Source organism: Ornithorhynchus anatinus, chromosome 14, assembly GCF_004115215.2.
Source record: "Ornithorhynchus anatinus isolate Pmale09 chromosome 14, mOrnAna1.pri.v4, whole genome shotgun sequence".
Taxonomy (NCBI): domain Eukaryota; kingdom Metazoa; phylum Chordata; class Mammalia; order Monotremata; family Ornithorhynchidae; genus Ornithorhynchus; species Ornithorhynchus anatinus.
The window spans coordinates 24,503,011-24,515,325 of record NC_041741.1 but is presented as its reverse complement, the minus strand read 5'-3'; the positions used below and the strand labels follow the sequence as shown (position 1 = coordinate 24,515,325).

At 41.1% G+C, this 12,315-nt stretch overlaps 1 protein-coding gene across 7 annotated transcripts in view; it reads right to left on the bottom strand.

Annotated features, from left to right (window-relative positions):
* Positions 1 to 12,315, bottom strand: part of NAV3 (neuron navigator 3) — a 617,057-nt gene that overhangs the window by 4,275 nt on the left and 600,467 nt on the right. For all 7 annotated transcript variants that reach the window (XM_039914053.1, XM_029078987.2, XM_029078989.2 and 4 more), the window contains 2 exons: positions 11,402 to 11,520; positions 5,549 to 5,752 (listed from right to left, as the gene is read on the bottom strand). In XM_039914053.1, the coding sequence (XP_039769987.1) occupies positions 5,549 to 5,752; positions 11,402 to 11,520 (323 nt within the window). The remainder of the gene's footprint in view (positions 1 to 5,548; positions 5,753 to 11,401; positions 11,521 to 12,315) is intronic.

Genomic DNA, 12,315 nt, shown 5'->3' with positions numbered 1-12,315 from the left:
AAAAAGGCTAAGGATAAAAGCCTTTATCATTTCTATTTTAAGGGAGAAAAAGAGCATCTTTGATTCAGAACAATTCACAGATTGTTAAAATCACTTAAATGTGATTATAGTTAGAATAATGAAGGTCTTATATTTTCAAATGATATGATGCTGATGACAGATATTCTCTAGAGAAATGTTTAATGAGCTCCAAGTAGTATTTTCATTCCTAAACACACACAAATATATTAACTTGTTCATTTTCCCCTGGATGGGGAAAAAAGATGAAGAGTAAAGCATAGGGTTTTCTCATTTCAACAGTGACAATATAGGACACTAATTTGAGTCCAGCTATATCTATCCTCCACTTCTGCAGGGTGGTTAGTGATTATGCAACTTGGTTATCAAAGTGAGGAATATCGGTCTTTCAGAGAAAATGGGGCAAGGAATGAAATAATCACCAGTCCTAAGCCTACAAAACATTTGGGAAATTTTGTAAAAGATCAAACGAGCGATACTGACAATAGGGCTTGGAGACTTTCCTTCAAATTAAAAACATAGGTCAAGATTGGCTGTCACAGAATGAAAGTTTTTCACCTTCATTTTGGGTCATTTTTTCTAGTTTTAATTGGGCTAAAAATGTTTAGAACCTTTTTACAAGAAAGACGTCAATATAAATAGTGAGAGATAAATATTCCCTGAAGCATTTCTGACCCACAAGGATTCCTAATTGGTCAAAGAACTTCCCTGACTGACTACCACTGATAGTTACATTTCTGTCAAGATGTATTCAGTGAAAAACAAAATAATTACTAAACATAAACTACCAATATATTCCTGTTATTCCATTTAAGAAGAGAATTGTGATTCTCACATTACTTTCCTTCTTAGTTAGAAAACTTTAATGGAATTGATGTGTATACCTGCATTAATGGCAATAATTAAGAAGCAGCATGGCCTAGTGGATAAGGCACAGGCCTGGGAATCAGAAGGACCTAGGTTCTAATCCTGACTCTCTCACTGGTCTATGTGACTTTGGGCAAGCCACATAACTTCTCTGTGCCTCAGTTACCTCATCTGTAAAACGGAGATTAAGACTGTGATTCCTATGCGGGACATGGATTGTGTCCAAGTTGATTATCTTGTATCTACCAAAGTGCTAATTATAATGTCTGGCACATAGTTAGCACTTCACTAATACCATAAAAAAGTTTTTTTCCCCATAATTGGACTTTAAAGTCCTTTATCAAATTATTAACTCACAAAACATGCTGTGTGGCATATGGAAAAATCACTTTTCTAAATTTCCTTTCCAATTTCCCCCTCAATTTGGATATTCACAGTGGTATTTTCTCCTTAGAGTTTATCCTTCAACTGCTGGTACTTTTCATGGAGATTTCTCTCTTCAATTCCTTTCTTCGTTCTTTCTCCTTAGATCGAGTCTCAACTTTCAAAGTACGGTGGAAAACTGAAGTTCTGCTTCACTTTGAATGACCACAATACTAATACGGGCTTATTATGTGCCAAGCACTGTACTAAGTTCTGGGGTAGGAACAAGTTAATCAGATTGGACACAGTTTCTGTCCAGCATGGTCTAAGGGGCAGAGACAAGAGGTGAAGAAACTGAGGTCCAGACTTGCCGAAGGTCAAACAGCAGGCAAATTGGGGCACCAAATTAGAACCCAGGTCATGCCATGTCCATGTTCTTTCCACTAAATGCAAAGACTCTTCTGAGACATGAATTATGCAGATAGTTGTCTCGGTTATCTGTTTCACCTTGCTTCTAAAGAAAATAACAAAGGGTGGGTGTTTTCTCCAAAAGCATACTATTTGAATATCTCTCAGGAAGAACTTTGTTTCCTATATCAGAGCTTGCCCAGGGGAATGTCAAACACTAGAAATTCTGGAAGTTCTCTGAGTAATTTGGATTGTACAGTGTCAGCCTTGTTGTCTCTAGGGTTATATAGGATTTTTAGAGGCCTGAGTTGAAAAGATTAGGGGACACTGTGGATGAGAGGAGAAATGGGGAACTGGAGCGACGGTATATCGAGCAGAAATTCCTCCCCACTAGCTCCAAGGCTCTCCCTACCTATTTTTGTCTTACAAGTTGCCTTACTTCACCTGCCTCTTATCAGCTCTCACTCTTCACATCAACACTTCCTTTTTGACATGCACTGAAATTAAATCTTACAGAGAACTACACATTCACATTGTTCCCTTTGCCTGGAACTGTTTTATCCTTCAAATCTAACACCACAAACCACCCTCTAGACTGTAAGCTCATTATGGGCAGGGAATGTGTCCATTATTGTTATACTGTACTCTCCCAAGTGCTTAGAACAATGCTCTGCACATAGTAAGTGCTTAATAAATATGACTGATGTTTAAAACCATCCTAAAATGTTTCCTCCTCCCAGAAGCCTTCCCTAATTAAGTCACATCAATTACATCACAACAGCCCAACAACTACTCATCACATATATTTGCACCCATCCTCAGAATTTATGTAAATATATATTCAAATATTTATTCAACTATTTCATAAGAGCAGCATGGTCTAGTGGAAAGAGGGAAGGTCTGGGAGTCAGAGGACCTGGGTTCTAATTCCAACTCTGCCATGTCTCCCAGACTGAGCCCCCCTTTTCCTCTGTTCCTCCTCCCCTCCCCATCGCCCTTACTTCCTCCCTCTGCTCTACCTCCTTCCCCTCACCAGAGTACTTCTGTATATTTGTACATATTTATTATTCTATTTTATTAATGATGTGCATATATCTATAATTCTATTTGTCCATTTTGTTGGTATTGATGCCTGTCACCTTGTTTTGTTTTGTTGTCTGTCTCCCCCTTCTAAACTGTGAGCCTGTTGTTGGGTAGGAATTGTCTCTATCAGTTGCCAAAGTGTATTTTCCAAGAGCTTAGTACAGTGCTCTGCACAAATGAATGAATGAATGAAGTCACAATTAAGCAAGTCACTGAACTTCACTGTGCCTCAGTTCCCTCATCTGCAAAACGGGGATTCAAAACCTGTCCCTCCTCCTACTGAGACTTTGAGCCCCATGTGTGATCTAATTATTTTGTACCTACCTAGCGCTTAGTTCAGTGCTTGACATATAGTAAACGCTTAATGGAAAAAGTCGGGAAGACAGAGCGAGAGAGAGAGAAGCTGAATATTGTGGGGAGAGGGAAAAACAACAAAGATGGAAAAAAGGAAGCCATGGAAAAGAAGAATGGAAATGAGGAAAAGAAAGAAGGCAGAAAATGGAAGAAATGATCTGGAAAAAGACTTTGGGGGAATAGGGCAAGAGAAGGGGAAGAGGTGAGAAAAGCCAAGAGGCATAATATTGGCATCTCCTTGGGTTCTGAGCCTGAGGGTGTTGAGAGTGAAAGCGACAGCCTTGCCCTGCACTTAGAAAAGAGAAACTGCACATATGCTTGGCTCCACTATTGGTCCTTTCCGACTGCTGAGTCATCTGCCATGCAGCATGGCTTAGTGGATAGGGCACGGATCTGGGAGTCAGAAGGACTGGGGTTCTAATTCCGGATCCGCTATATGTGCGCTGTGTGGCCTTGGACATGTCGGTTAACTTCTCTGCATTTCTGTTACCTCATCTGTAAAATAGGGATTAAGAGTGAGAGCCCCATGTGGGACAGGAACTGTGTCCGACCTGATTGATTTGTATCTATCCCAGTGCTTAGTACAGTGTTTGCCACATAATAAGCACCTAAGAAGTATTGTTATTATTATTATTATTAATAATAATAAACAGGATAGAAAGAACATCTCTTCTTTTGAAATGTGGCATTGGAGAAGGTTTTTGTGCATGCCATGGACTGCCTGAAAAACAAACAGATGGATTTCAGAGCAAATTAAGATGAAGTGGTCATTGGAAGTCCAAATAACTCGACTTAGATTAGCATATTTTTGACAGATAATAGTACTAATATTAATAATAATGATAATGGTATTTGTTAAGTACTTAGTATGTGCCAAGCACTGTTCTAAGTGCTGAGGTAGATACAAGGTAATCAGGTTGTCCCACGTGGGGCTCACAGTCTTAATCCCTATTTTTCAGATGAGTAACTGAGGCACAGAGAAGTCAAGAGACTTGTCCAAGGTCACACAACAGACAAGTGCAGAGCGGGATTAGAACACACATCCTCTGACTACCAAGCCCAGGATCTCTCCACTAAGCCATGCTACATGAGGACTAATTCTCTGGAGAAGATACTAATGCTAGGAAAATTCCAGGGAAAATGTGGAAGAGGCAGACCAGCAAATAGATGGATAGAGACAGTAACAGTAACGGAAGAACCATTAGAAAGGTTGTAGATTATGGCAGAGGACAGGACGTTCTGGAGAAGGTATGTCCATGGAATCTCTATGAATCGGAAATGACTCGACAGCACTTAATAATAATAGTAATAATGATGATAATGACAATAATAATAGTTATTATTATTATCACTCCCAAAACCCTGTGTTTTGGGGCAGGAGTAGCATGACCTCCTAGAATGAGCATAGGTCTGGGAGTCAGAGAATCTGGGTTCTAATCCCAGCTCTACCCCTTACCTTTTTTTTGACCTTGGGTATGTCCCTTTGCTTCTCTGGGCCTTAGTTTCCTCATCTGTAAACTGAGGATTCAAAACCTGTTCTCCCTCCCGCTTAGACTGGTAGTCCTATGTGGGACGGGAGCTGTTTCTCACTTGTTTATCTCATAGCTATCCTAGTGCTTAGTGCAATTAATAAATCATACTTATTGAGCACATACTATGTAAAAAGCACTGTATTAAGCTCTTGGGAGAGTACAGTGCAATTGAATTTGAGCGCTTGGCAGGTACTAAGCACTTAATCATTATTATTATTAGCATTAACCATTACTATTATTTTCTGGGCAGGGACTGTCACTCTTTATTGCTGTATCGTACTTTCCCAAGTGCTTAGTACAGTGCTCTGCACACAGGAAGCATGTAATAAAAATGACTGAATGAATTATCATTAGAAGCAGCATGGTTTAGTGGATAGAGCATGGCCTGGGAGTCAGACAATCATGGGCTGTAATTCCGGGTCCGCCATTTTGCTGTGTGACCTTGGGCCAGTCACTTCACTTCTCTGGGACTCAGTTACCTCATTGTAAAATGGGGATTGAGACTGTGAGCCCCACGTGGGACAGGGACTCTGTCCAACCCAATTTGCTTGTATCCACCCCAGTACTTAGAACATTGCCTAGTTCATTGTAAGTGCTTAAAAATACCATTATCATTATTATTATTATTGTTATTGTTATTATTTGGGATCCCTAACTCCCAATGACTCCTGTTCCCTGCCCCTTCCTTGCCTTCTCTGAGCTCCCGAAGCTCCCAGACCCCTAGGCTCTCAAACACTAAAGGTTTAAGTGACCCCTCTATTCTTGTTCAATATAGAATTAGGGAGGCTCAGTGCAGCTGATCAGCAAATACCACTGATTGACTGGTTTAAAACTTGGCCAAGACTCCAGAATTTCCCCTCACATGCTTAGAGGCAGCACAATAAGACACACACTAAGGTACAGTAAATAGAGTGATTTCTTACCAAGGGGTCCCCATCTGACTCAGTCTGGGGAATGTGCTTCGATGTCATTCCTTCCTTAGCCGACGTGTAGCCTTCATACCCGACGTCTTCTGGTCTTAACTGAAGTAAAGGTGGGCACTCGGACTGCTGTGTGGCCGAGCTCCATGGGTAGGTATCAATGACCCATTTTGAGGGATCTTCCCAAGGTGCCCGCTTTCCGTACATCTGCAACAGCAGACAGACATTTTCAATACCCAGAAAGCTCCGATTGCTCCTTGTGTTATTGTACCGTGGTTTCAGGTAGAACATAGTCACAACTATGTCCAATGTGAGCAGAAGTCTCTCTGGGCTCATCCCAGAAACCTCTCCTGAGTGTGATCCCTCTTTGGATATCAGGAAAGCAGGAGAGGATGTAGCTTTACTGAGGCCTCCCATGTGCTAGTCTGTGGGGCTTCAACCAGTTGCATTATGAAAACTAGGGTTGGGGATGTCCATCCAAAGACTTCCAGGGCCTTTATCAGTGATCCCCCTTGCTTGGGAAGACAAGAGAAAGTACTGGGAGTGACTGAGTCAGACACGTGACTTCCCACAGATTCCCCAGTAGCACTGTTGCGTATCACCATGTTGGCTGCACTCACGGGAAGCCCTGGATATGATTTTTTTTTTTTAACGATATCTGTTAGGTACTTACTCTGTGCCAAGTACCATGCTAAATGGCAGAGTAGATTCAAGCTAATCAGGCTGGACAAAGTCCATGTCCCACATGGGGCTCACAGTCTTAATCCCCATTTTAGAAATGAGGTAACTGAGGCATAGAGAAGCGAATTGACTTGTCCAAGGTCACGCAGCAAGACAAATGGCGGATTTGGGATTAGAACCCAGGTCCTTCTGAGGCCCAGGCCCATGCTCTAACCACTAGGTGAGGCTGCTTCTCAACACCCAGAATAACCAGAAGGGAGTGGTTAAATTCTAAGGACTCTGAGTTGCCACACTGGGTACTGCTCTGTGAAAATGGTCACCACGTTTCCTGGTATCTTGGAGTAGAAGAAAATGCTGGATGTACTTGGATCTTTGGCATGGATTTTTTTTTTTCCTGAGGGCATGTTTTTCCTGAGGGCGAGGGGAGGAGGAATAATTAGAGTACCCAAACACCTGCCTTGGAACATGAGGGTACTTTTTAATTCCAGCAAGTGAAATCATTTATCTCCAGCATCTCACACACACACATACACAACACACACACTCTCTCACACATAGACACACCCTCACTCACTCACTCTCTTAAGCAAGGAATTAACTTTAGAAACAAGGCTTGCTAACACAAAATGTGGAGCATTTGGGGTAGAAGACAGACACTTTAAGGAAGCTGTTTTAAAGGCAGACTAGGCGCCGTTAACAAATTCAATTTAAATCCCATTAATTTTAGCCAGCTTGCCAACCAGGAGATAACAGGGTATTGGCTAGGGTTTAGGAAGCTCTATCAGATGAAAAACAGATGTTTCCAAACCTCTTGCAAATGCACCTGAAAAAAAGATTAACTTGGCTTCTTTCCCTGTCATTCCACTTAATGTGTTGAATTTTCTCCACGACTAGGAGACCACACTAGGAACTAGTCTTCCTCCCTATTTTTTTCTTCAAATGGAATTTGTTAAGTGCTTACTATGAGCCAGGGGCTGTACTAAGTAGATACAAGATAATCGGGTTGGACACAGTCCCTGATCCACATAGGGCTCAGTCCTTATCCACATTTTACAGGTGAGGTAACTGGTGGACAGATAATTTAAGTGACTTCCCCAAACTCACATGGTAGCCAAATGGAGACACAGCACGGCCTACTTGATAGAGCAAAGGCCTGAGAGTCAGAAGGACCTGGGTTCTAGTTCCGGCTATGCTACTTGTCTATGTGACCTTGGGCAAGTCACTTAACTTCTCTGTGCCTCTGTCACTTCATCCATAAAATGGGAATTAAGACTGTGAACCCCATACGGGAAATGGATTTTGTCGAACCTAATTAGCTTATATGTACCCCAGGGCTTAGAACAGTACTTGGCACATAGTAAACACTTAGTGAATATTATTAAAAAAATGGCAGAGTTGAAATTAGAACTCAGAACCTCTGACTCTCAATCCCATGCTCTTTCCACTAGGCCATGCTGCTTCTCACTTCAGATTGACTTCCTAGCTATCCATCAATCAATTAATGGTATTTGAGAAGCAAAGTGGCTGAGAGAAGCAGTGTAGCTCAGTGGAAAGAGCACGGGCCTAAGAGTCAGAGGTCATGGGTTCTAATCCCAGCTCTGCCACTTGTCAGCTGAGAGACTTCGGGCAAGTCATTTCACTTCTCTGCACCTCAGTTACCACTGGGACAACCAGATCACCTTGTACCCCCCCAGTGCTTATAACAGTGCTTTGCACATAGTAAGCGCTTAACAAATATCATCATTATTATTTATTGAGTGCTTACTGTGTGCTGAGCACCACATCAAGTGCTTGTAAATTCATTCATTCAATCCTATTAATTGAACGCTTACTGTATGCAGAGCAGTGTACTAAGCTTTTGGAAAGAAAAATTCAGCAACGAAGAGAAAATCCCGGTGCACAATGGGCTTCACTGTGGGCAGAGAATGTCTACCAATCCTTCTAAATTGTATTCTCCTAAGTGCTTAATAAGTGCTCTGCACACAGTTAAGAGCTCAATAAATACCACCCACTGATTGGAAAACTACAAGACAACAGAGCTGGGAGACATGATCCCTGCCCTCAAAGAGTTTAAAATTTTTGACAGCCACAATGTGTCAAAGTTGTGCCATTTATCATTATTATCATATATTATATTAATGTCTCTCTCCCCTTCTAGACTGTAAGGTTCTTGTGGGCAGGGATGAGTCAGTTCATTGATGTAGTATACTCTTTCAAGCGCTTACTACAGTGCTCTGCACCAGTAGGTGCTCAATAAATACGATTAAATGAATGAATGACAACACTGCAGACGCTGCTACAGGGGCCATTAGCAGCCTGGCCTGACCAAGTGTAGCCTTTGATTTAGCAGCCCCAGAGACTAGTGACTTATGTGCTGTGGTCTTTATGAGTTTAGAGTCGTAAAACCGGATCCAATGTTGTAAACCTGAAAAGGGCATAAATTCAGAGATACTGTCCATGCCACTTGTCACAGATCTAACAGTAATAAGTCGAGGATGCCTGCACCGTTTTACAAAGATTCCAGGTCAGTTTTTTCACCTGGATCAAGGTCAACTAAGCATCCCTATCATACTGAAAAAAATACCAGAATGGATATATTGAGAACAGTGGCAGACCTTTGAGTCCTAAAGAGAGTGCTTTAAGAATGAATACTAATGCTATTTGGGGGTCAGATAAAAAGGCCATTCAACTCAGTCCTCATTCTTATCTTAGGAACACTGTATGAGAGTTTAGCTCTTTGTCATCCAACCTAATGATTAGAAATGTACTATCTTAATTAACAGCCTTAACTTCTCTCTCTAATCTCTAATTTGCCTTCTAGTAACCAATCATTCATCTTCCAAGTGTGGATAGAAACAAACCTACTTGAATCTAGAGACAGTTTTGTCCTGCACAACTGTCTGGGATATCAAAATCCATATGCTTGGAATCTTCTGTGTGCCTTTTATTTTGTAACTGTTAAGCACTTACTACGCACCAGGCACTGTAATACATTCTAGGGTAGGTACAAGCTAATTGTGTTGGAAGCAGTTCATATCCCACATGGGGCTCAATGCATGGCTCAGTGGAAAGAGCCCGGGCTTGGGAATCAGAGGTCATGGGTTCGAATCCCAGATCTGCCACTTGTCAGCTGTGTGACTGTGGGCAAGTCATTTAACTTCTCTGTGCCTCAGTTACCTCATCTGTAAAATGGGGATTAACTTTGAGCCTCACGTGGGACAACCCAATTACCCTGTATCTACCCCAGTGCTTAGAACAGTGCTCTGCACATAGTAAGCGCTTAACAAATAACAACATTATTATTATTATTATTCTCCATTTTATAGATGAGGTAACTGAGGCACAGAGAAGTAAAGTGACCTACCCAAAGTCATACAGCAGGTGACAGAGCCAGAATTGGAACCCAGGTCCTTCTGACTCCCAGGCTCAAGCTCTATCCAGGACACTCTGCTTCTCAAGCTTTGATGTGAGATTTGCTGAACTCTAGTTCTGGGCTGGCCTAATCCACATCCTTTATGATTCTGTAGATGTCCCTCCTCAACCTTTATCTTTCCACTTAAATTCATATTAACATCTGTCTCCCCCTTTAGACTGTAAGCTTGTGATGAAAAGGGAACATGCCTGCTAATTCTGTTTCATTATACTCTCCCAAGCGCTTATTTCAGTGCTCTTCACATACTAAGCATTTGATAAATATGATTGATTGATTGAGTCCAGACCTTGATGTCTGGAGAGAGTCTCAGTTCAGTGGTAGATGCCAGAAATTGGAAAACAGCAAGTAGATGAAAAAAATCTAAATAAGGGCAAGGGTTTTGGGGACAACTTGAGAAAGTGTAAGTAATGCTAAAGATGTTCCCTGTGATCTCAAGATAAATCACAAATGTATGCAATGGCATTTGGAGATGGGAATTTAAAAATACATCTTTCCCTCAACTACTTTATTTTAGGAACTGTCTTCGAGGAGCCCCTAACACTTTCTTTTCTTCTATTTTTTTGAACAACCAAGAACATTTCCTTTACAAAGATACTTTAGCATTCTGTTTTCCAAATCTCTCATAGATAAAGGGACTCTACTGCCAGAAATAAAGAGGGATAGGTTTTGACTTCTAATCGATGGGGCCAAAACTTATAGGAAAAGACAGGGAGGAAAACAGCAAGGCACACATGAGTGAGGGATAGGTGAAGGACTTTAGAAAGAGATGAGTATGAGAGGGAGGGAGACAGAGAGAAAGATACAGAGAGAGAGAGAGATGAATGGGAATTTCACACAAACATAGCCATACACACTCGCGCGCACGCACACACACACACACACACACACACACACCCATATGCCTGCCCACAGAAAAACACAGCACTTTGAAAATTATAACTTTCATACCATCATCACTTCTGTAGTGGCTCAAGTGGCCCTCGACTACTCCCTGGAAGTTTCATATTTTTTTCTCTGGCTCAGTTTTGTTCATGCTAAACTTACCAGGAAATGGGATATGACTAGAGGTACAAAGGGACAAGGAGAGAGGAGGAAGATGAGGAAAAAGCAAAATTAAATGACATAAAGGAAGGTAGGTAGCATCACCTGACTCTTTTCCACATCCCTGTTGTGACACTAATTGCTTTTATCAGAGCTGGCCCCAGTTTCACTGCCACAAACGGTCACAACTGACAACAGGGCAGAAGGGAGTCTCAATAGCCAGTTTTCAAGTGGACTAATGGGATGTGGCTGATGGCTTCAATTAAAGGCCAAATAGTCTACAGTCTATAATCTTCCAACAACTTTCACAAAATGTGTTGGCAGAAATGACCGCCTTATTCCTAGATTTGCTGAAAAGTTCTGAGGGTTCATTCATTCATTCAATTATATTTACTGAGCCCTTACTGTGTGCAGAGCACTTTACTAACTGCTTGTACAAGACAACAATAAGTACAATACAGCAATAAACCCTCCTGTGGGTTGCCTCAGGAGGTTTAAAGCAAAGGCTTTGGTAACTCAGTCCATAGTGTGTATCACGCCATCAAAACCAGGATGCCTAACAGGTAGTAAGCACAGGGAATTATTATCAAAGAAAGTTCTGGAGACCAAAAATATCCATAGATTTACCTGAAGCACAAATTAATTAAGCTGACTTTTTTTTCCATTATCATTAATGAAGGAAACATCAATTGATTTCATACCTGAAGGCCCTCTCTCACTGCCTCCAGAAGGTATGGTACCAAAGAATAGTTCCAGAGATCAGTGAACCATACCCTAGAGCCATCTACATCCATTGGGCAAGGAAGGAAAAGGCGGGGACCTAAGGAAAGAGAAAATATATTGATTAGCTATTGCAACAGCATTAAAGAAACAAGAATCCAGTTCATTTTGATGAAGTGATCAAGATAGACGAAGGTTGACTAAATAATTTATTTCAGAACATGTTTTATAGTATTTTGTAACCATTTTTTAATTTGAGTTCATCTTTCCAAGTTTCTTCATCCTCTAAATCACCCTCTTGGGTATGTGAAAACTTGAAAAAATTTAACTTGGTAAATGTAGCCTTAATAATTTTAGCATTAAAATTGAAGTTTGGACTCAAAGTGAGTTCCCATATCTGATGGGAAGCCACACTAGATTCATGTATGAGTAAAACTAGGGAATCTGAGAATGGAAAAGGCAAAGGCGATCGTATTATTAATTATAATAATAATAATGATAATGGTGTCTGTTCAGTTCTTATTATATATCAAGCACTGCTCTAAGCGCTAGAGCAAATACAAGATAATCGGATTAGATGCAGGCCCTGTCCCACATGGAGCTCACAGAGTAAATGAGAGGGAGAGGGATTTAATCCCCTTTTTACAGGTAAGGTAATTGAGGCACAGAGAAGTTAAGTGACTTTTCCGAGATGGCTCAGCAGACGAGTGGTGACGCAGAGTTTAATGATGTGAAAAAGGGGTTAGAAAACTGTATTGGCACACAAACTCAAGAAAAAAATTGACGCTCAAAAGTCTTGCCTGAATGAACATCTCACTTAACTGTGCTCTATTTGAACCTTATATGAAAACAATTAACTGTGATAACTGAATGTAGTTTCTGGTTTAAGAAACCA